Raw genomic sequence first — 25,558 nt, forward strand, 5'->3', positions numbered from 1 at the left:
CTGTCTTGTAGTAAGACATATGTTGTCCAGACTGGGCGATGCGTAAATGAGCATGCACGAAAACACGAGCCGTCACTGAAAAGTAAAGACTGAGCATGTTTGCCTAAGCACTGCAATTCACATCTGACTGAGCCACAACTGGACAAGATACGGATTCTTGGCACGTGAATTGTTAGAGACGTTTCATATTAAAGAGCGAGGTCTGTCTTGTATTAGCGACACATCAGTTTTGCATGCAGAAAGGTTTTTGGATAGCCGGCTGTAATTAGGGTTTTGTGCGATTGAAGCTGTTTTGTATGTAGCGCATTCTCCTGCATGTATATATTGCATGTTATACAACAGAGAATAAACAGTTGAAAGTTGGCACTCCCATTGTTCCCTTCCGTCCTTCCTTGTTTGCGCCAAAGTGATCGATCATATTTATGGTCCACTCAGCAATGCGTCTACCTTAACTCTCCTGACATACTCTCAGCCTGCGCACAACACCTCAGTGTTGCATTTCACTACTTTAAAGAGTTTATTTTGGTTTGGATGAGGGGCTCAAGCTTCTTGAAAGATGTGGCGGCACGCTTCCTTTCCCATTCATTCATCAATGCACAGGTCTTTTCTATACTCGTCCTCCTTTCACCGCGCATCTACTCGACGGACTACTTGAAGCATCCTCTTGGTCAGTTGTACAGCGAACGTCCGATTTTTCGGACTTCCTAGGGACCGCGAAAACATAAAAAAAAATCGGGCAGTTCGAAAAAAATGAATGCATGTCTTTTACGCCTTTAAGGGCTCATACCGCCACAGGCACATCCGAAAGGGCCTGCCAGTACACTTATTAAGCATATCGGTGCTTGTACTCTTGACAGGAGATGGTGGGTGGACGCAAGTATAATTAAGGAATACATACCGTGTCCTGTGACAATTGCCCCTTCCCACGCTTGTTACACTTTTACGCATGCTCTACTTTTATTTTTTACACATGCTTCACTGCATAACATTGCCGTATTGAGGCTAAGTTGACTTTCGAGAACCAGAATTATGCAACGCGTTATGCTTTCCGAGCTTCGAAGCCAATCAAGAGGACCACAAAGGTGGAGTCGGTGCCATTGCTGACAGCAGCAAATTCTTTCAATGAAAAACATGGCACCGAACAGCAAGAAGCTTAATAGCGAACATAGAAGCAGCTAGGCCTAGCATTACAGTTGCCAGCGGGTCTGTGTGCGAGAGTGCCAGTTCAAGGCGGTGAGGTAATCAAGACGGTGGCAGTGATTGCTTTGATTATAGCCATTCTGGACCTGCAGTCACGGCAAAAAGTCTGGAAAATCAGACAGTGAAGGGCTCTTGTGTCCAAAATTTCAGATGTGTTTATACATTGACTCTATGGGGTACGTGGTGGCACCCCAAGGCTGTCTGAATTATCGGGCGTCCCGAAAGTCTGTCGTTGACTGTACACTGGCATTTCCTCCAGCTGACGACACGGCATGAAAAATGATTCGTTACGATACCTTTCTGTTACTTGAGTCAGCATTACCACGACTTTCGTTCCCTTTCAATAAAATTACAGCTAATCTTCCCTAATGGAAGCACAAATTCCCTGAGTTTTCCATAAGTATTTCCAGATTATACGAAATCCCTGAGAATTTCTGGTTATCCCTGTTGGTAGACACCCTGATGGGTTTCAAGACATGCATCGTGAAACTTGCAGCAAAAATGTGCTATTGTTCCATTAACTTTTTTTACCAACCACTGTTTCATGCATTGAAGCACCAAAGTAACTGGAAAAACCATGTATTTGTCACACACTTTGGGAATGAATATCTGGAAACAGGTGTCATCCTGAAAACTTGTTACAAGTGGATATGCCTTGCCAACTCACCAGCTGATATTCATAAATTGCAATATGCATCACAAGGTAACTAATTAAAGTTAATTATTGATCTTTTTAATTAGCCAATCACCCATTTTTATTTCCCATGAAAGCAATGTCAACCTGTTTCAGTAATCCAGCTGAATGACTAGAATCATGCTATTTGCAACATGCAACTTTGATAAATTTTGTATGTTCTAAAAAATAAATAACCTGGCATATTAGAAGTAGATATAACAAGCCTACTTGTTCATGAAGAAGAAATATATATGCCAATGGACGTGTACACATTTACCTAAGAAATGCAATTACGCTCAGCCTTACAAGCAGGCTTTCCCAAATAACCCTAGTCACCATGATGTCTCAGACAAGAGGCAAGCTTATACTTCTGGAGTGGGGTTAAGCATTCCATAAACCATCTCAGCATTATGCCCAAAAGTGGTGGTGCCATTGCAGTCTCGCAGCTGTGCACACCTGCTGAGTTTGTCCATGGACTGATTGACCTCAGGTCACATTTTGTTGCAGTCAAAAGTTTGTGATTCCTACACTCAGAGCTATGAAGGATGCCTGCTGCTGAGTTCATTTTAGCCACCGGGGGTTCTTTAATGTCCACTTACAAATAAGTATACGAGCATTTTTGCATTCTCTGCCTGCCTGAATAAACATGGCTGCTGCAATGAAGATAAGATACAACCACCTCATACATGGTAGAGTTCCATAACATAGTCACTACGCTGAATGGAATTTTCTATAAAAACTGGCCTTTCCTATAGATACTTAAAAAAAGACTTGCTTTGTGTAGTGTTCCCCGTGTCACTTTGAACAAATCATAACACACAAGAACATTGCTAGTGTACAACAGAAACTTGGCGATGGAGTGCACATTGCAGCACAGTGAAAAGATGTGCGGACATGTGGCACCTTTTTGTGCTAAAAAAAATGCTGCACACAGTCTGACACTCTTGGGCATAAAGCCTGAACTACAAACAACCATTCAGTGCATTTTCAGAGTGGGTGTCAAACAGCAACTTCACAGTGGTGTCGATTAACAATAACTATGTTGAGCCAAGCTCGCCTGGCACTGGAGTCTGCCCATGCCAGCTAGCAATGCCAACTCCGGGAAGTGGCTCGTAAAGCAAGAGGCAGAAACAAGGGAACATGCGAGACCATGGCACGTGTGATTTCGAAAGCCATGTACAGACCAAAAACCAAATGTTTCACTGAATTAAAAAAATAAGACATCTTTCTAAAACGAAAACGAGCGCCTCAGTTTGTAAAATTAACAAGTGGGATGTTGGATTCACATTTATGATGGCTGGATCTGGCAACACTGTGCCATGCTCAAGGAAAAATTCTGGGCACAGGGCTGCTAAGCAACCTCCTGCTTAGCAGCATAACACCACAGCTACTAAGCCACCCTGGCGGGTGCCACGGTCAAGATACAACAAAGCAGAGTGTATCTTGCGGTTGACAGGCATCACTGAAGATCCTTCCATGTGAACAACAGCCAATGGTCATACTGAATACAGTAGAGCCTTGTTAATACATAACCTGGCTGGAATGAAGTGTAACTACAAATTTCTGCCTTTTATGCGCACTGTCCCCAATCAGGAAAGAAATGCGACACTACAGTAAATGTTATTTAAGTACGTCCTGAGAAGGTCAGTGTGATAAGGACAGGCAATACCAAGCAGCATTTTGAAAGTAGGGTAGAGGAGCATGGCAGCAAAGCAGATGATGTAAGAACTCGTTGAGCCTTCCCCCCGCATGTGTGTGCAGCTACCTACTGCATGAGAGCCAGTGGTGCTTCTTGGAATGACGGTACCTGCTCCCATGTGGTGCCTACTAACCAGAACGATTAATTATGTGTAGCAAGTAGCCTTTAAGTACAAACTGCCCTTTTGCCAGGACACTTGTTGTATACATTCGTGTGAGCATCTATTTCTTTGTGCTCATACCCTTTCTGGTTGTGTGCTCAGTGCACGACTGTGGATGACAGACTGGCAGCACGTTTGGGTTATTAAAAGCATGCAGTACGCTTCCAAAGCAACTACGTATTACACTACATGCACTGCCACGCAGCTAAGTGAAGATGCCTATGGTGATAACATTGGCCAGCATAGGTCATACAGGTGCACCGCCAGTGGCAATGTTCTTTGCTGAGGCGGCCACCATGCCTCCCATACCTTTCCAATGTTTATATAGTATGTACAGTTGAACCCACTTATAATAATATTCAAGTGCCACGAAAATTCCATTATAAGCATCACTGTTATAACCAGGTTGCATGAAAAAGAAATCTAAATAGGGGGATGGCAGAGTTGTTGTGAGAAAACCATAATGGGGGGGGAGGCCAGTGCCTCTCTCCACCACCTTCCTCCATCCGACTGCTGACTGTGGTCACTCCATAACTGTTAAACTCTGCTTCTTGCACGCTCTGATCACATGTTAACAAGCCGCGGCTGTCAGCATTCACGAATGGCTCTGCTATAACAATTGCAAAGAGAGTTCAGGGGTGGCAAGCGACATGCGAGCTCCACTGAGGCATCACTTTGGCGGCCCCAAAAGGTGCCTTTTAAAATATGCGAGAAGGTTGCCACAGCAGCCTGTCAACTTAAGAAATCCAAAAGAAACGCTGGCGTGAGATGGCCACAAGCATCTCACCACGTGCTCACTGGCTTGCATGAGAAAACCCTACGTCCGTCAGCTTTGCTTGCTTTACATGAACCTTGCCGACATCCTTCTCCAAGGCATCTAGGTACTCCACCATAGTGCAACGGAAGGTCCCTCACGAAAATGAAGCTCAGAGGGACTGAATCATCAGCAGGGAATCCTGCAAGGACAACGACGAGGCAGCCAGCCCTACCACATCATCACTTCCATCGTTGCCGTCGCTATCCAATGCAAACATGTTCGCGACGATTGCCTCATCAGTTTTCAAATCTTCGTTTCAAATGTAGAAAGCACACTAATGTAGATTTGAAAACTTCGTTTTCAAATCTACATTAGTGTGCTTTCTTTTCACCAGCAATGTCGTGCACTGCCAATGATCAGTGGGTGGCTAGAGCTCATACAATAATTTTGAGAGGGGACTCTGGCACAAGTACCTATGGAGCTGCAATGGGGGCAGTTCAGCCAGCATGGAAATTACAGGAAGTATATGGATTTGCCTAAACTTCTTCCTTATGGCTTCAAATGGCTCCGCAACTTTGTGAATTCGTCATTTTCGACAAAGTGCTGAGTAACAAATAATTAAATAAACATTATTCAAATTGTACAATGGCAGAACTCAAACACAGGACCTCTAGCATAGAAACCCAATATTGAAACCATTACACCATAGACACTTGCATCGACAAACGACAAACACCCTTATGAATTTATTGCGGGCAAGCCAGTGCCCTGAGAAGCTTGGCACTTTTCGATTTGGCCACACTGACAAGCTGAACCGTAACAATTAGTAGCGTTTGTGTGTTTGCAGCATCTTCTGAACTTCGAAAAGTATAGACTGCTCTGAAATTTATGACAACGAAGACATATTACGCACAATAAACAAAACCACAAGAATGTCTGAATCCACAAGCACGAAGATCAGACATATCCGTGTACTATTTCCCACGATTCCCATCGTCGTTGAATGATTGCAGCGCCAGAGTTTCCACCAGTAATAATTCTAGGAAACTCTATGGAGGGCGGATCTGCCATCTTCTATTTCGGCGGCGAGTCAAATGAGGCTTAGAAACCACTTGGCCAGGAATGACTTCAACGCAAGCAATAAAGACAAGCACGAGCAACTTAATCAGTTGGCAGAACTGCACAGAATGAGCAGACAGCAAGCAATCTGGGAGCAGCGCAGTGCTGTCAGTGCCATTGGTGCGGTCTATTCGTGTTTTGAAAGGTGGTGCGGCATGGAGCTACGGGCGCAGCCCATTCGTGTTCGGAGGTGTGGAAGGGCAACGAGAGAGAGGCACGTGAGGCTGGCGATGCGGACAAGACTGGAAAATGAGTGCACAGCAACCATTGAGCGAGTGGTGGATCGTGCAGCAGCTCAAACTTATCGTTTTCTTTTTTCTTTTCAAGGATTTCGCATTTGATTACCTTTCGACATGGACACCCAGCAACCACACTTCATTGTTATAACCGATAATGAAGCATGGGGGCATTGTAATAAGCGGTTTATTTCACATTAGAAAACATACAAAAGTTCACAGTGCAGCAGCTTCTTATAATTGATATATTGTTAAAGCCGGTATTGTTATAAGTGGGTTCGATTGTATAAACATCCTCACACTCGCAACAAAGCCGCAATCATTGGGAGACCAGTCTCTGCATTTCCTGGAATGGCAGAAGGTCTTTTCAGGGGTGGAAATGGCCAAGGAATTTTTGGACCAGCTTCGGGAGTAGCGAATTTGCCATTTTGGAGCATGTCTGGAGCAGAATTACCTATTTCAGAGCAGAAGATATTGTGCATTTTGGAGCAGCTTGATAAAGCTCAACATGAGTGAAATACAGGCAGCTTGAGAAAATATGTTTTTCATTTGACTTTGCATAACAGTAGAATGAAGCTACATACAGGCTGTGCCATGCAAATGCGGCCAATAAGTAAATAAAAAAGGATGGCTTTACTCACTCTGTTGGTAGGTGCAGTTCATGCTAGTCATAATTATTTTTTTTGTGCACAAATAAGTATATCATATTCAGGTCTAAATATTAAGTTTTATTAACTAACTTAACTGATAATGTGTCAATGTAAAGGTTTGACAGATAACTGCGTTTAAAGCAAACTAGATTTTTTTTCTGTAACATTTTTTTTTCTCTGGCCGAAAAAAACAAAAACAAAGAGCCTATGAAACTTTTTAAAAACTGCACATGACAATCTACCCACGCGTCAATGATACCGGCAATCTCAAACGTAAACCTTGTCATCTAGTACACTGTGCATCTTACAAACATTCGAACCACAACTTCGTGTTTGATGAGGACCGAAGATACATGCAGTTACTGGAGCTATGGGAAAAGAGAGCGGTCGCTCATTCCCAGTGTGAGAAACACGGCCAGTGGTTGACGAGGTTTACATTTGAGACCACTGCAATCTCAGGAAAGTGAACTCATTAAGATGGTGTAATAATAAAAAAAAACATCTTTTATTTTGTGGGATTTCTTTGTCAACAGAAAAAAAAAGAAGATTTAAGAATTGACGTCAAGGGTTTTACGTGCCAAAACCATGATCTGATTGTGAGGCATGCTATAGTGAGGGACTTCAATTTTGACCGCCTGGGGTTTTTCATTGTGCAGGCACACGGGCGTTCTCGCATTTTGCTCCCCTCAAAATATGGCTGCTGCATCCTGGATTTAACCAATGACCTCGAGCTCAGCAGCAGAACGCCATGGCTACTGGACTATTGCAGCGGGTCAAAGAAAAGGACAGCACAAGGCCTATAGCTTGCTTTACATGCAATTATCAGTCATTTCTCTAGATCCTTCAGAACTACTGCAGTGATACCAGATCGATAAAGAAAGTTAATAAAGGTTAGTTAACCCCACAAAGCCTAAACATCATTCAACACTAAAGAAAATTAAAACAACTCGTTCACATTTATTTCTGGTCATGGAAAGTATATTAGTATGAAGAAAACTGTTGAAATGATAATTTGGTAAAGTTATGGCAAAGTAAAATTATGAACTTACTTAACTAGGAATTGATTTTCTGAACTTTTTACAACTGAAAACACCCTCCAACATATCAGAAACAGTATATGGGCTTTACATGGGATTCCAGAGCTTAAATCAGAACTTTTAGGCATCAAATCCAGCATATCAAAAATGATACGTTGGACTTTGTGGGGTTAAAGGGACTGACAACAAATTGCCATGGTACCATATTTTTTTTTTGTTTTTATAGTCATGAAGTGGTAATGCGAAAAGCGCCGTGGAACATTTTTTATCAGAATTTTTCTATATGCAGTGGGGATGTAGTCATTCACTAGAAGCATGCTGAAAACAGTGATAAACGAGCGTGATAGCAATTACACACCAGCATTTGTGGGAGCCAGAAGATAAGTGGGGCCATAGCAGTGAGAAAGTATTATTTTGATTATCAAGCCGATGTTCTTGCGATTCATGTTTTTCAGATTATATCTACAATAATACCTACATGTTTTCGCGGTTTCCTGTCCGACTGCTTTGGTGATTAACCAGTCAAGAGTGTCTTTTAGCCAAGCCTAGTTGAGTTGAGTTCTTGAAAGCGAAATGATCCTTTTACATGTTATATGCAGTTCAGTGTGTCGCCGTAGCCATGCGTGTGCTAATATTGTAGTGCTGGTACCTATTTATGGCACAACTAGTCAATGGCGTATTGTATTTCACAGGAAGAGCACACAACTCTGGATACTTACTCACAAACTTGTGTGTACAACAGTATGTGTGCCGCCATGCATTGTGCCGCTCATAAGCGTGGACTTTCTTTACTTCGTAATAATAATAATCATCATCATCATCAGCCTGGTTACGCCCACTGCAGGGCAAAGGCCTCTCCCATACTTCTCCAACAACCCCGGTCATGTACTAATTGTGGCCATGCCGTCCCTGCAAACTTCTTAATCTCATCCGCCCACCTAACTTTTTGCCGCCCCCTGCTACGCTTCCCTTCCCTTGGGATCCAGTCCGTAACCCTTAATGACCATCGGTTATCTTCCCTCCTCATTACATGTCCTGCCCATGCCCATTTCTTTTTCTTGATTTCAACTAAGATGTCATTAACTCGCGTTTGTTCCCTCACCCAATCTGCTCTTTTCTTATCCCTTAACATTACACCTATCATTCTTCTTTCCATAGCTCGTTGTGTCGTCCTCAATTTGAGTAGAACCCTTTTCGTAAGCCTCCAGGTTTCTGCCCCGTAGGTGAGTACTGGTAAGACACAGCTATTATATACTTTTCTCTTGAGGGATAATGGCAACCTGCTGTTCATGATTTGGGAATGCCTGCCAAACGCACTCCAGCCCATTCTTATTCTTCTGATTATTTCCGTCTCATGATCCGGATCCGCCGTCACTACCTGCCCTAAGTAGATGTATTCCCTTACGACTTCCAGTGCCTCGCTGCCTATTGTAAATTGCTGTTCTCTCCCGAGACTGTTAAGCATTACTTTAGTTTTCTGCATATTAATTTTTAGACCCACTCTTCTGCTTTGCCTCTCCAGGTCAGTGAGCATGCATTGCAATTAGTCCCCTGAGTTACTAAGCAAGGCAATATCATCAGCGAATCGCAAGTTACTAAGGTATTCTCCATTAACTTTTATCCCCAATTCTTCCCAGCCGAGGTCTCTGAATACCTCCTGTAAACACGCTGTGAATAGCATTGGAGATATCGTATCTCCCTGCCTGACGCCTTTCTTTATTGAGATTTTGTTGCTTGCTTTATGGAGGACTACGGTGGCTGTGGAGCCGCTATAGATATCTTCCAGTATTTTTACATATGGCTCATCTACACCCTGATTCCGTAATGCCTCCATGACTGCTGAGGTTTCGACTGAATCAAACGCTTTCTCGTAATCATATGCATATTACTTCGTAATATGCATAAAATAAAGTGCAAGTGTGTAATAATATACAAACTGCAATTTCAAGTAATAAGTATGCTGTACTTAATAACAGCCAACTTGCGTACAATAATCTCATATAGCACTACATCTGGAGTACCAAGATTTCACCACCAGGCTGTGACACTTACCAGTTTTCGAGACTTTCTTTGCAAATTTAAAAAGTCTCTTTAAATTATAATTAAAAAATTATAATTCCTACTTAAATTGCGAACAGTGTGCTAGAGTTTATCACTATAATTATGGCCATTTAATTTCCATCAACATCTTACAACATATTCTGCACAGTTGTCAGCCCCTTTAAGTAATTTTCACTTGTGTACAAATAAATACCTATAACTAGCATGAATAATGTCCATCGACATAGAGTGATAACCGTTTGCATAAAGCAGTATTATTTTTTATTCATGGCGACATTTTGTTCGGACAGCCGTTATTAACACATTTGCAGAATAAATAAGAAGTTACTTTATCATTGCAGGTTTGCCAGTTTTGCACATCCCTTGCAGAGGAAAAAAATTCGCTTATTTTTTTATGAAGATAAACTGGGAGAAAAGTGCACTGGCTTTTTTCTCTCGGTACACACCTGATATCATGGGCTATACAGTTGCAGATCAATCTTTCAGAAAAACTTGGGGACTTATTGATGGCCATGGGCCCCATAGACCCAATGTACAATAGTGACCAATACTTTATGAGTTGAACTATAGTTTGTTGAATTTAAACAAACTCAATATGCGCAAGTCACATCGTGAACAACATTGCCGCAACACAGCTTTTGCCATTTGCATTTTCTGCAGCTTTTTACAACAGCCATTTGGCCACTAAGGAACACTAAAGCCATGAAAACAAACTTTAGATCTCTGGCTTGCGTTCTGCCGCTGCAAAAGTCCAATTTGGCAGGGTGCGGTCATGCGCAAAATGAAGTAGACAGAATTCAAAGTTGGGTGACCATCACTGTTGCCACTGGAGATTTGTAGTCGAGAAGCTTCACGAGAGCAAGCAGTTGTTTTCTCGCCATGCCACACTATCCAATTAGCGACCAGACTTGGTGCATGGCCGAAATAGGTTTGGGATGTTACGTGCATGGTGTTTGCCATTAATTGACACAGATTTACCAAAAGGGCAAACAAGCAAGCTCTAAAATGAAGCAGTATAACTGAACTGGTGAGCTATGTGCTGAACAGATTATATATGACTTTTTCCCTCAACTGACACTGCAATGACAAAGCACCAGTGACAAAGAAAGAGCACCAGTCGAAATCATCTTTAGCTGGTCCACATAATACATGAATGCATAAGAATTATAAACATGCACAATACACTCCCCATTTCTCCACAGCCAAGTCGCAATGCACCGCCTAACCCCACTTCAGATGTTGCAGCTAAAACTGATTGCCTAGGCTTGGAGAACAGGGCTAAACGATAACCAGCGCATGGCTATGGCCATGTGGTTGCCAGTGAATGTGCATATCCAGCTAAATTTAATGACTTCAATTGAACTTTCTGTTTTGGAGCTGGCTGTCGCAGCTCAGAGGTTTGGCGCAGGATGGCGCAATTGGCGCAAGACTTCTACCCCTGTTTGTGACAAAGCACAGCGGTGGCCACACTGCAATTTGAGATGGCACAATTAGTTTCTACCAGACAAAAAGTGGTTGTGGCACGCACTAAGTGGTAGCCATACAATAAGCCACAATGGCATAAGTGGCCAGCCAATACATTAGGCTCTAGTGAGACTGGGTCGGGGATTCATCACAACTATGTTTCAATCATTAGTACTTTTTAAAGGGTATGCATAAAGAAGGTTTTACTTTATATGTGGATGACTTAATGCAACATTATATTCTATGCAGTACTTGGTGACTGACATTCGCAGGTGTTACGCTGCACCATTCAACCCAGCGGTCCCTCATCCTTGGCCACAGTGGCGGACTAGCAACGCCTCTCAGCTCAAGAGCGCATGCCTCCCTCTTCTCATGACCACAAATGGCACTGTGGTTTTGAAAGTATGAGAAAAGTTAGAGTACTTGTAGTCCTTTCTCGCATCTTACTTTTTTGCTAATGCCCTTTGGCACAAACTGGGTGCAAATTATTCTAATCTAGCATAAACCTAGGACGTGTAAGGTTTAGCTTCTTTGTACAGCTTGGCAGAGCAATCACATCATTGTAACTACTAAACTAAGCAACAGACTACAAATTAATTTTCTTTCTTTCAGTGTGAAAGAGGCAAATTTGATGCTCCTGTTATTCATGACGAAGGGAAAGTGGAAGGAAGGGCAATATGCAATCAGATTTTAATGCACAATCCTTGCATGACACATGCAGAAAGTTATGGTGGCAGTGGTCCTGCTTCCACTTTCATGGGTATTCATGCATTGTCAGCTACAAGGCCTAGGGGGCAGATTAAATGAAATAATTAAACTGAGCGGTTTCGCCATGCAGCCTGTAAAACAGCGCAGCACTGCTGGTCAGACTTACTAGTGCAAACTGCAGCCCTGTTTCCCAGGCTGCATGACCACGCTTCATGGGTTTACCGCAGGCCTGCACAGCATAAATATGTCATAAATGATGACACCACATGAAATGCGGTCTTAGGAAATGGCAAACAGATGTTTGTATGCTGCCTATGTGCAAATATTACCAGGCTTTTTATTTTCTGGCCCAATTCTTTATGTTAGTAAGACTGTTCTGAAGCTTTAGATACTTCACTCCCCAAACATTTTCCCCATTGTTAAGTAGATCTTACGCACAATAGGAGATCACACACCTCAAGTTCTGCGAGCTTGCACTTGAAATAATCAGTCAAAATATCATTGCACTTCCATCCAGAGGCCCGCAGTTCAATCACCTCAAGGAACCTCAAACGGCCTATTACATCTAGCCTCTCGTCACGGGACGCATTACGTAGAGTCACAAAGTAACAGTCCAATTGATCTGGGAGGAAGGGAAAAAAACAACACATCAGCTAGTAAGTACAGGATTCTGATTAGCACATGGAAGTAGCTCTCAAAGATTGACAGCACCTGCTAACAGAATAGTATGGCATGTAGCACATGTAGTTCCAAAAATGACGTTACAGACAAAGATATTTTTCAACAACACATTATTTGTGACTACAGTTCCCAGAATTTAAATGACATGATTTAATTATGTGGTTTTACGTGCCAAAACCACGATCTGGTTATGAGGCACGCCTTAGTGGGGGACTCCAGTAATTTGGACTACCTGGTTTTTTTTTAACGTGCAGCTAAATCTAAGTACACAGGTGTTTTCGCATTTCGCCCCCATTGGAATGCGGCCGCCGTGGCCGGGATTCGATCCTGTGACCTCGTGCTTAGCAGCCAAGCACCATAGCCACTAAGCAACCATGGTGGGTAATGGCATGATTTAGTGGGCTAATTAATGACTTTAGGGAACACTGAAATCCCAGAACTGAAGGCAGTATATAGCACTTGTCCATAAAGGGTTAACAGATACCTAAGGATGAGCACTAGTCAGATATCATCATCAGTGGCATATCTTATGCCCACTGCAGGTCAAAGGCCACTCCAAGCAATATCCAATTATCAGAATTACCACTGGCACTATGCAAATTTACTAATCTCATCCCACCACCTAATCAGTGTTGGTAACTTAGAGACAAACTCACTAAATCGTGCTAGTTTTTAGTCAACCTTAAGGACAACTTTGCCTTAAACTCCTTACATGACTTTGGCTAAGTGCATTCCCTCATTTCAAATTCATTTCAATAGGGATTTACGTGCTTCCATTTGACACTACTTCTAAACACATACTGAAGAGCTTGTTAGTGAGCCACCTAAATGCATCAAAGCTGCTTTTTTACGCAAAGAAAAAAAAAAAGATTTTGGGGTTTTATGTGCCAGAACAACGATCTGATTATGAGGCACACAGTAGTGTGGGACTCCAGATTAATTTTGACCACCTGGGGTTCTTTAACATGCACCTAAATCTAGCTACATGGGTACATGTTTTTGCATTTCACCCCCATCGAAATGCGGCCGCCGTGGCCGGGATTTGAACCCGCGACCTCGTGCTAAACAGTGCAACACCAAAGCCACTAAGCAACCACAGCGGGTGCAAAAGTAAAATCTTGAGATCTATTATTTTAAAAAATCGGGGTGCTATCCGTTTTCCCTAGTAAGACGATGTGTACGAAAAACTAAAACATAAAAAAGACAAAATTATGAGTGTCATCATCACTTAATTGCTTTGATAAATATGAAGTACTTTGGACTGAAAACTGGCGACTTTACCCAAAAAAACATTATCAACACTGCACCTAATCCTATACCATCTGTGATTGCTTTCCTTTCCTTTGGCATTACCATTCTGTTACACACTATAGATCAGTACCTGCTACCCTGCACATTATATGACCTTTCCCGACTTCCATCTCTCTCCCCTAATCTCAACTAGCATATCAACTACACCTATCTGGTCTCAAATCCATTCTGCCACTTTCCTGTCTAAACATTACGACTATCATTTTTTGTTACATTGCTCAATGTACAGTCCTAGGCTGTTTCTGAAACGTCTCCGTAATCATCTAACTTTACTTTCTATGTGACCATCACATCCATTGTGGTAATGTAACTTCATGTTTGAAGCTATGCTGCACTTGGCACATAATTTGAGCAGGTTGCATCAAAAGCTGATGCAACTAATTTGTTCCTCTCTCACGAAACTCAAGCTTGATATCGTAATTACCGTATTTACTGGATTCTAATGCGCCCTCGATTGTAATGCGCACCCGATTTCCATGACCAAAAAAGAAAAAGAGTACAATACCGAGCACCTCATGGTTTCATACAGAAATACTATTTTCTCTCATTTGTAAAAAACAGATTTATTACCAACACACTAAAGTTGCGATGAATAAAAACACAAATGGAAGTGGTGTACCTTGCCGCTAAGGTTTTCACTGCACCGGTACGAGTCATGTGGGGCAATAGATATCACTCGTAATAGCTGTCAGACAACTCCTTATCGCTATCAACAGACCAAAGCATTTCATCCTCATTGCCGTCCATGGCATTCGAAATCCCACATTTTTTAAAGGCCTTGTTGACCATGGCAGACGGGATCGTGCACCATACATCTTTCACCAATCCAGTGAAGTCCTGCAGCAAGGCACGCTTTCTTTTATTGGTGGGCATGCATTCATGGCAGCCACTGACACGCCATTCCATGTAGAACGCCTGAATTCTATCTTTCACAGGCTTGTTCAAACAAACATTGAGCGGCTGGAGCTGCGATGTCATGCCGCCAGGTATCACGACAAGGTCAGTGTTGCATGCAGCCAGCCTGTCCTTGATGGGCTGGTCAAAGTGGCACCTGAACGTGTCGAGCACAAGCATCCCACGCAGACCAAAACTGCCGCCGGGTCTCTACCGCCAAACGTTATCAATCCAGTCAGCGACCAAGTCTGTGGTCATCCAACCTTTTTCATTTGCACGCACAATCACGCCACTTGGAAGCACGATTCCTTTCGGGAGCGTCTTCCATCTGAAGATAAGATATGGGGGCAGTTTGTGCCCATCCGCAGTGCAACAAAGCATTGCGGTGACTCTAGTTTTTTTCAGGACCGGAAGACAAAACGCGCACTTGCTCCGCCCCCTTATTTTTAACAGTTGTGGTGGCAGGCATGTCAAAGTACAGCAGCATCCGATCGGCATTTCCAATCTGTCCGAAGTGGTAGTTGTTCCTATGGCGCAACTTCAAAACGTACCACTGAAAACTGTGCAATTTGTCTTCATATTTTTCGGGCAATCTTTGGCATATCCCTGTCCGCCTTCGAAGAGAAAAGCCTTTCCTTTTCATAAAATTTGATAGCCAGCACCTGCTCACTCTGAAGTCACTCCGCATTAGACCTTTCTGTAGGGCTAACTGCATCGCCCGTACTTTGAGCAGATCGGTCGTCACAGGCCACGTACATATTCCACGAGCAGCTCTTCTATTTCGGCAAAGTGGCCCTGCTTCGGTCCACTGAAACCCTTCTTTGTTGCTTTGCTGGTGAAAATACTCTCCTTCTGTTTGCGCCAGTCCCGCACACAAGTTTCGGGAACTCCGAACGCCTGTGATGCGGCCCAATTTCCATCCCGTCTCCGTGCACATGATAACTTTCCTTTTAAATGTGGCATCATGGTGGACTTAGCGTGTCTTTGCAGTCGGCGCTTCCATGCTGATTGAATAAACACAGAAAACGGGAAGACAGGCGGTAGACTAGGTTACCCCAGCACCTGGTTACACATACAACATGGAGGTACGCCCATCGAGGAAGCTAGAAGCGTGTACGAGGCAGCCATTCTTTAAGTGCCGATGGAGATATGGTAACGCGGATTTAGGTTCGTACTGAATCCTAATGCGCATGCAATTTTTGGACATGTTTTATTGGAAAAAAGGTGCACGTTAGATTCGATTAAATACAGTACTTGGTCGACAGTTATCCATTAAAGAAAAAAATCGTGTCAGACTCCCTTTCAGTTTTAGATATCAACCCACTGCGGTTGCTTAGTGGCTACGGTGTTGGGCTGTTAAGCACAAGGTCGCAGGATCGAATCCCGGCCATGGCGGCCGCATTTCAATGGGGGTGAAATGCGAAAACACCCGTGTACTTAGATTTAGGTGCACGTTAAAGACCCTAGGTGGTTCAAATTTCCAGAGTCCCCCACTACAGCGTGCCTCATATTCAGATCGTGGTTTTGGCATGTGAAACCTCATAATTTAAATTTTAGTTCTAGATATCAAGCTTTCACCCCACAAAGTTCGAACACCCATTCCACGTCAAATAAAATTAACTTGCTCACATGTGTTTCTGGCCACAGAGAGTATAATGGTACGAAGAAAACAGTGAAATTATAACTAAGTAAAAATGAATGAGTATGGTGATTGCTTAATTAGTAATTTATTTTCTGAACCATTCACAACTGAACACTTTCCAGAATATCAAAAATGCTAGTATGGACTGTACATTGGGTCTACAGCACTCAATCATATTTTTCAGCCATCAAATTTAGTGTATCAAAAATGATATGTTGCACTTAGTGGGGTTAACTACAAATAGTTCACACTTATAAGCAACATGGTAGCGACAAGAAGTAATTACAGCAAGGAGTTTTGCCATTTTGAGGCCTAATTATCTGGGAGGAGGAAACCATGAACTCCTGTGCAAAACTGCTGAAAGTTCCTAATGATGGTACAGCACAGATAAACACTAACCTTTCAACAAGTTATTCACATCTTCATACAAGTTTGCTGACAATCAGTGATAACTTCACTAGGTTGATAACTAAACATGTTGATAATTTTATTAAGTTCAGGCAACACATGGCAATTGCAGAATTAAAGACAGCCATTACTAAAAGCACATCCATTAACTAGGAACCTAGAGACTAGCCCCTGTAACAAAATAGCCTTCCATGAAATTTTCAGCAAATGCACTGGGGTTGCACTTAATAGTCTCCTGATAAACTGCCCTGCACTTCTGAAAGAAACTATGTGCAATGCCAATGTATTTTGTCACAGATCTTTAGGGTAGATATCACACAACGAGTACTTGACGCAGGAGATTCTAGCCAGTGAACATGCTTTTCGCAACGAAGATACACCTAGTCTCTGCAATAACTAGCTGGAAAGCCTTAGACGTGCTAATAGCATTAAACACTTTCGCTGTCATTTACAACAGCTTACGCCTGTTACTAAATTGCTACTTGGCAAGCTTGAGCCAACCATTCAGTAAAGTTCATACCTTTGAAGGAAGATTCCATGGAAGCTCCTTTTAGTTTAAGCAGATCACAGACATTGGCAATTAGAGCCAATATGGTTGCATCATAGTTTCCATTGTTCAATGAGACATGAAGTGTTTCAATCTCATTAAGCACATCTTCATCACTCACACTGCACTGTGCTGTAAAAAAATATTTCATTAGAAAGCTTTTGGTTCGTAGAGCAGTAAAAGGCACATGTGGATGACAGTAAGTCATCAACATAAACAAAATATATGCCATGTTTACGCACATCCAATGAGACTTTTGGTACAATCGTAGAGGGCTGCACTGCTGAGCCTTTTTTGCACCCTGTTTTCATAATGTAAGGGCACCCAGGACAGTTACAAGTGCACAACTCTTAACAGAGTTCCATAAGCTGGCAATACTGTGAGCTGGTTTTTGAAGTGTTTAAAGTACAGTCGAATGCCTTTATAACGAAGTGCTTCGGGCCTTTGCAATCATTCGTTATACAGGCCATTTCATTGTAAATGTTGTGCACCGCACAGCTATACACTTTACACTTCACTTAGTATAGAAATTGGAATTTTCTATTTGACATTCAAAGGTCATATTTCTCTAATATTCGTTTTGATCTGATTTGCAAATTTCCCTATTCAAACACCCCTAAATAATGGTAAACAATGGTACCCAGAAATACTGCTGCTGAGAAGTACTTTTGAAGGAAATGAAAAATAGCAATACTAGTGAAGCGTATGCAAGACAAGAACAGAACCCCATGAACACTGCTGCTTAATTTACACATTCTTATCCTGTAATCTTGCTTATGCTATGCTAGTATTACAAGATGGCACCCCAATAAGATCATATCACAACCTTAGAAAGGTAACAAATGCTTCTCTTTTGCATTTCCTCATTTCTTGAGTTCGCAGCCTGGGAGTGAAATGCAATGACACAAAGATCATACATAAACCTTTAGATCGCACACCCCCATCACCCACTTAGTGGTTAGAAATAAATGCAGTGGAGTACACACTAAACAAACTACAAGTAACGTATGCCCATCTGTGCATGTTTTGTGAAATCCTTTTCAGCCTAATGTGCCATATTTTTCCAAGGAAACAGGGCCAATTGGGTCAAGACTACGATGATGGTACCTTATTTTTTACCCTTCTATTAATTAATGTGACTGATCGGGCTAGCTGTTGTTGAAATATCTTCTGTGAAAGTGCTAAATATTTGACAGCAAGACGGGAACACAAATGCACTTGCGTTCCTGTCTCGCTGTCAAACATTTAGTGCTTTCATATAAGGTCCATCTTTTGAAATGCACGATGGATAAGCTCTTTCCTGAATATCATATTTATTACACAAGAACACCGCCCGAATTTCTTGCAGCATGCCATTTCCAAGTTCGCCATGAAACATCCATTGTGGTAGCTCATCTCTTCTAAACACAACCAGAAGCTTGCCTGAATGCAGGGTGCAGGTGACATATTGAGTACATTTTAAAGCATAGCTTTTTTGGTGAACCCTCCTGGCCTTTGCTGACATGGCTGCTGCTGCTGTTTTGCTGAATAGCTCAGACACAGAAAATAAAGGATTACATGTCCAATAGCGAGACTGAACCTAGGTCTCTTCACACAACAGTGATGCTCTAAACCTTAGGCCCCAATTGCATGCACACTTCTCTTGTACCAACACTAACTAGCTTTTTGAGATGATTGGCTTGTGCACCATGTTGTGCAGTACATGCAAATGCACATGCACACATGCCAGTTCTCATTTTCATAATGACAGAGCTGCAGGAATTAAACGAATAAATAGCCAGCTTTACCACTGTCTTTCATGTTGTACTTCTGTCTGTATATACCTCTGCTCGCCATCCTTCCCTCAACCAACATCAAACATTGCCTTTGTCCTTGTGACATCCTTGTGTCATCTACCCGTGTGCATTAACATGACTGCTATTTGAATTTGGGCATAGCTTGTGATTGGTATAGCACATAAACAAACATTGCAAGGCATCAAATTTGTGACCTGTGCAGACATTACACATTGCACAGGATGAGAATACACTTCTATGCATTGCATTTAGTTTTATAGCATGTTATTAACTGCTTCAAGAAAGCTTCACTTCACATTTCAATAGGTTCATTTAATCTACAGAAATTCTCGTTTTAGAGTAAAGCACTGTAGTTTTTTAATTAATTTGCAATAATGTTGCATTGATTACTTACCATTTGTGTCAAGCAGCATAGTCACACTCTCTGCTGGACTGAGAAGAGATGATGGAGACTTATCTGAATCGGAGTTTGACCTCAGTGGACGAGGACGTTCTAGTTTACGCACACTTTTAGTGCTTTTTGTTGACATTTTTTTCTAAATAAAGTACCTAGAAAGAACCAGAGATTATAAAATCAAATTAAGCTGAACAACATGAATAATGTGGAACCTAGACAAGGAGAACTCTGTAGGAAGACAATAAAAAATCAGCAAATTTAGATTACCTTCTCTGCTTTCCATGGCAGATTTCAGACAATCAAAATTCTTATCTTGCTTAGCTAAACAAAACAAAAAAAGACTCCTCATCTGATCAGTAGCCTGCAGGGTCATCAAAACCTGAGACACCCCAAAACAAAAATCAAATGATAAAAACCAAATTTGCCAACATGTGTCAATAAGAAGTTTTAGGTTTTGCAGACCCAGAATTGGGGGATTCAAACTGCAGGATGTACAAAAGAATGCAAAATAAGTACAAAAGAATGCAGGCAAGGCATGGGGCTTAGGGTATGAAAGGACACTTGGGAGCACTATTTTTAAAATTCTCTAATATGACTGCATTTATGACCCAGAACTAAGCAAACATGCCAGCGCAGCCAACAAAAAAGGAGTGCTCTGGCAGCTCAAACTCTGGTGAATGGCCACCTACTACCGACAAACCTGCCAAATGACACCCAAGTGTTAGTTCATAAGGCATGTGCATGCGCTGTCTACACCCTGCCAGAGGATGTGTTGGCCAAGTGGTGCTTCAACAAGAAAGGTGCCCGCACAATAATGCCTTGGATTACAATAGCGTGGAACTAGAAAACCCCAGCATGGAAGTTGATGAAGCCAAGGACTGAGAGGACTATAATGCTCCAGCCCCTTCAACAACAGTCACCTGCTGGACGTGCCACACAGGTGCTAAACCAATAACTAAGCATGTTGTGGGAGAGCCCAAACTACAAAAATATCTGGCACAAAAAAAAAATTAAATTATCGGGTTTTACGTGCCAAAACCACTTTCTGATTATGAGGCACGCCATAGTGGAGGACTCCGGAAATTTTGACCACCTGGGGTTCTTTAACGTGCACCTAAATCTAAGTACACAGGTGTTTTCGCATTTCGCCCCCATCGAAATGTGACCGCCATGACCGGGATTCGATCCCGCGACCTCGTGCTCAGCAGCCTAACACCATAGCCACTAAGCAACCACGGCGGGTTATCTGGCACAGAGACCTCAAGCAGCATGTTGGGACCTTCAATGACCAGACAATACCCAAGAACAATGGCCAACCCCACATGATGCTGCTTGCATGCATGATCCCATGTGATTTTGCATGCAAGGCAGGGATTGACCGTCGTCAGTAACCTTTGCTCTTGCCTCCTCACACCGCTTCCCTATATTGATGTTTGAGCTACTCCTCTATCCTCCTGAGACCCAGCTATGGGGATTTGTCCAATGTATTGGGCATTCATAAATGAGACAGTACTCCTGTGACAAGGCTTTCATCCTCATAAAACTGTGCTGTCCAAATTATTGGACAACCTGCTGGCGCCATCTATGCAGTATTGATGAAAATACATCATTCAAATTCACGCCAAAACAGTTCCACAAAGGTGGCATTCAGTGGCACGGCGTTTTACAGCAGGTGCCAGAGAAGTAAGTACTGTTTCTCGTATTTCTACCTGCTTTCAGGGCATATCTTTGATTTTATATTAAAGTTAATATAAAAGCGAATGCATAGAATACGAAATTTAAAATTTTCGCGCACTTACTTTTTTTTACGCTTTCTTTGATTTAGCATGTCCATTACATTGGACGCTAGGACTCAACCCGGTTATTTTGACCACCCTTTTGCGATGGCCTTGTTATGAACAGCAGACACGTACTGTTGGTATATAGCGGCTTGTGGAAGAAATCGTGTCTCTTTTTTCTTTAGGGGACCAGCCTTGCGTGTCTGACAAGACAGCTGACACAATTTTGCGAAGAATTGCCAAAGGGAACACGTCGGACATTGAGCTTTCCAATAGTGACGACAACACTATCGTGGATCCGAACTTCAGCGCACCCCTTGATGATGCAAGCTCAGAAACGGAATGGAGCGATGATGACGGGCCCTCCACATCAAACGCTAGAATAACTGATAAATCTTGGAAACGCCATCAAGCGTAAGCAAGGAAACATTGCAAGAGCTTGCTTTGTAAATATCGTTAGGCCATGAATACTTCTGAGGGCAATACTGATATTTCATTGCTGTGTTTTTTACAAGCAGTCAGCTTCCAATGTGGACCCCAACCTTCCAAAGCAGCACTGATGAGAGTGCAGAACGGGTTTCTTGGGCACTGATTGACTACTGTGCGCAGTACATTCCAAATGAGGTGTACGAGAAAATGGCATTTATGATGAATACGAGTTACATTCGAGATACAGGAAATTCCTTGAAGATGTCAGTGGAGGAGCTGAAAATCTTTTCTGGAATTTCCTTGACTATGTCATGCCTCTGCTACCCACAGATACGAATGTATTGGCAAAAAAGACAAGAGTACCTTTGTTGCTGACAATATGACCAGAGGCATATATTTCAAACTGCGACACCGCTTGCAGTTGGTTGCAGTTGCAGTCGGACTCTGGCGCATAAGGACACTCGTCGCATTCGTACTGGAGGGCTGCCAGAAGCTCCCTTGAAGAGAGTATGTGCGTGTGGATGAGGAAATGATACCCTTCAGCAGAAGAACACAGCTCAAGCAATACGTTCCTTGCGTGCCAAATCCTGAGGGTTTGAAAAATTTTGTTCTTGCTACACCAGATGGATTAATCCTTGATTTCGAAATTTATCAAGGAAAGAAATCAAGTCTCTGCCCAGGGAGTTCTGGAAGTGCAGAGTCTGCAGTGCTGCGCCTTACAGATACGATGACTCCAGGAACCAAGCTTTATTTTGACAGGTACTTCACATCTGGTCCCCTGCTAGATAAACTTGCGGAAAAAAGGATCGCAGCCACAGGGCCGCTGATGAACAAATACCGAAAGGGGTGAAGCTTTCTGGTGAGAACGAGCTGAAGCAAAGAGGACGAGGATCATCAGAAGCATGGATCCGAAAAGACGAGCAACAGATTGTTGAACGCTGGTACGACAATAAGTCGATAACCTTTCTTTCTTCAATCCATGGCCAGGACCCGCAAGACACCTGTCGCAGGTGGTCTCGTAAGGAAAAAAGACATATCGATGTCCATTGACCAGATATTGTGCGCACGTACAACGTCAACATGGGTGGTGTTGACATGGCAGACCGAATAAGTTATTACAGCATAAAAGCACGCATAAACAAGTGGACAATTAGAGCCATCTTTCACCTCTTCGACATTGCCCTCACAACTCCTGGGTGCAGTACACGTGAGACATGTACTCCCTAAAGAAACAGCGGAAAGAAATACTCAAATATATGCAGTTCCGCCAATCTGTTTTACGTCAGTTTACGTCAATCTGTTAACGTCAGTTTTACTACATGCAGACAGTTGGTAAGTATATAAAGGTGCGAAAATAAAAGATCTTGAAGTCCCTGCACTGCTACCTGCAGCATCCCAGATTTGCATGCAGGCCTACTTGGGAGTAATTAACACATTAATAAGACATTATATATTGCATTATAAAGGAACCAAAGACTCAACCTAAGGAGTTATCTTTCTCTGAATAAAAACGGGCAAAAACGCTAAAGTACTGCGATATCAGTGACGTAGCTGATGTACCAGCACTGTGGTTCATGTGCAAAATTTAAAAGGGAAAACTTTAGCCCTTGTTTTCTCAGCTAGCAAGCAACACATATGGCCAAATAAATAAAAACAGTCTTGAAAGAATACCTCAATTGTAAACCGATTTAGGCGTCCACCTCTTTAGTGTCCCCTAAATAGGAAAATGCAAGCTGTATACGCCAACCATGATAGGCTAAAGTGTAGGGGCATGTGCAATTGCTGCCTAGATTTCAAAAGTGCTCCTTCTTCAGTGAAAGATGCTGTACTGATGCAAATCAGTTACCAGAGTTAGCAATTTTTTTCAAAAGATTGTGGACTTCTCACGCTGACAAAAGAGAAATTATTGATTTAAAAATCTTTGCCTGCTCTGTCCCCTTAAATGCTCACATTGTGACCACACCACTATAATTATGAAAATTGTGTCGACAACAGAGCTCCCCTTCACAGCATAGAAAATATGTCATGCAGAAGGCACAGTCAGGGTTTATCAATGTTTCTATTACATTCTGAACAGCTGGTGTACATGTGAATTATCAAATAACTTAAGAGAATGCCAATGGAATGTCTTTTTTTTTTTATGACATCGTTTCTATGGGCTGCAGTGCAAAACAGACAAGAACACAAGGATTCAGAAACACACACTACAAGTGCTGTATGCTTCTGTATTCGTGTGTTCTTGTCTGTTATGTACTCCAAACCAAATAATGTTCAACCAACTAGCACACCAGCTCACGTTGTATATGTGTGTGTGCACTTGTGTTGTGTGAAGAGAAAAGTGTAAACAGCTGCATCTCACATGCTCACTCCCATTCTTTCAATGAAAGCTCAAATAAAGCCCAAATCTGCGCGCGTGCGTGCGTGCGTGCGTGCGCGCGCACACACACACGCACACACACACACACACAAACGCACACAAATGAGCTGAACCCTCGTATTGGAACCATAGCTGTAGTAACTGAACCTCGGTTCTCATTTACAGCTCCTTCACCGAGCCAATGATCGTGAGGACGTGTAAAAGACAACGTAAAATCACCCAACGAGGAGCGGATGACCAACTCAGTGTGAATGTCAATATACACAATTCAGTGCGGTTTACTTGTTTGCAACTTGTTTGTTAAAAGCTCGACTGCATTTTTGATAGGCGATGCTATACGAGGTAACTGACAATTTTAATACGGGTGTCACACGGTGTATTTCCAATCACGATGAAAACCTATCGGGATCGAATTTCTCGACAGCTATTGGCTCCCTACAGTAGCTTGAGCAAAAAAGCCAATCGTGATCGAGAAATCCATCCCAATCGGTCTCGATCGCGTTCGAAAATGAACCATGTGACACAAGTAGCATAATGTGACAAAGAGGAATTAACCAACGTATGTAGAGGCGCATTTCAAGTTATACGATGTTTTTTTGGTTAGCATGGAAGCTGCAAGTAGTACTAGAACACAGGGCGCTTGCCAAAAAGTATTTCGTTCGTTGAAGACAGCACTGCAATACAAATTTAGGCCTAAGTCCACTGACAGTATCTGCGATCCGACTCGCGGGGTTACAGAAGCTAGCGTCGACACTTGAAACTGCAATTCCCCTGGCATAATTGTATTATTATTGGGATATTTCCTACTAGATAACGTTATAGGCACTCTACACATGTCAGAAAGGCAAGCAAGCACAGCGAAAACAAAATTCTTCTATCGGCGAAATATTACTTATTTCCTTCTCTTTTCAGTTCATTGATAAGAAGTGCCAGATCCTAAGAGCAGAACAGCCATGTATGTCAAAGTCTTGAACCAGTTACACGCACATTGCGTATTATCGGTCGTTGACTCGTGTATATCTTGACACAATGCAAGATTGCGCGACGTTCGCCGCGGCTTCTATGAAGCAGACAAGACGGTGCGACACTAAGCGAAAAAACAAAAGGGTAAACGATACATACCTTCCCAAAGGTACTGTAAATGCAGAACACAATCGTAACGTGGAGAATGGATGACGAGATGGGCGCTTTTCTAATTTCCTTGGTGTCGTGTCGTAGTTGCTTCTAGCAGGTAGCCAGGTAGCGGCGGATCATAGAGAATCAACTCAGCTGGGCGGCGCTGACTGCGCTGCTGCGGATGAAAACGAAACTGACAATATGGAGGTGATGATGATGATATGTGTTATCGGGTTCTACTACATCTATTGCAGTCTAGCATTTTGCCTACATACCTCGCTTTTATCTTGATGGTGGTGGTAACAACTTTATTAACAATCCGGCAAATTCGTGGCCTGAGCCTAAGCCGGCCCCGAGGAGGTCCGGAGATCCTGTCTCCTCGCCGCCTCACGGGCTTGCTGGATGGCCCATAGTT

At 42.6% G+C, this 25,558-nt stretch overlaps 1 protein-coding gene across 7 annotated transcripts in view; it reads right to left on the reverse strand.

The window, feature by feature from the left end:
- The window catches only part of LOC142563869 (eukaryotic translation initiation factor 4E-binding protein Mextli-like), a 96,286-nt gene extending 70,982 nt beyond the window's left edge, over positions 1-25,304 (reverse strand). For 4 of the 7 annotated variants that reach the window (XM_075674551.1, XM_075674578.1, XM_075674596.1 and 1 more), the window contains exons 1-5: positions 25,150-25,304; positions 19,441-19,595; positions 17,224-17,382; positions 12,223-12,389; positions 11,934-11,996 (exon numbers count right to left, since the gene is read on the reverse strand). In XM_075674551.1, the coding sequence (XP_075530666.1) occupies positions 11,934-11,996; positions 12,223-12,389; positions 17,224-17,382; positions 19,441-19,576 (525 nt within the window). In that variant the 5' untranslated portion in view covers positions 19,577-19,595; positions 25,150-25,304. The remainder of the gene's footprint in view (positions 1-11,933; positions 11,997-12,222; positions 12,390-17,223; positions 17,383-19,440; positions 19,596-25,149) is intronic. The other 3 variants (XM_075674569.1, XM_075674587.1, XM_075674560.1) reach the window with 3 other exon arrangements.
- Positions 25,305-25,558: the final 254 nt, after the last annotated feature.

The sequence above is a fragment of the Dermacentor variabilis genome, chromosome 1 (genome assembly GCF_050947875.1).
Source record: "Dermacentor variabilis isolate Ectoservices chromosome 1, ASM5094787v1, whole genome shotgun sequence".
Taxonomy (NCBI): domain Eukaryota; kingdom Metazoa; phylum Arthropoda; class Arachnida; order Ixodida; family Ixodidae; genus Dermacentor; species Dermacentor variabilis.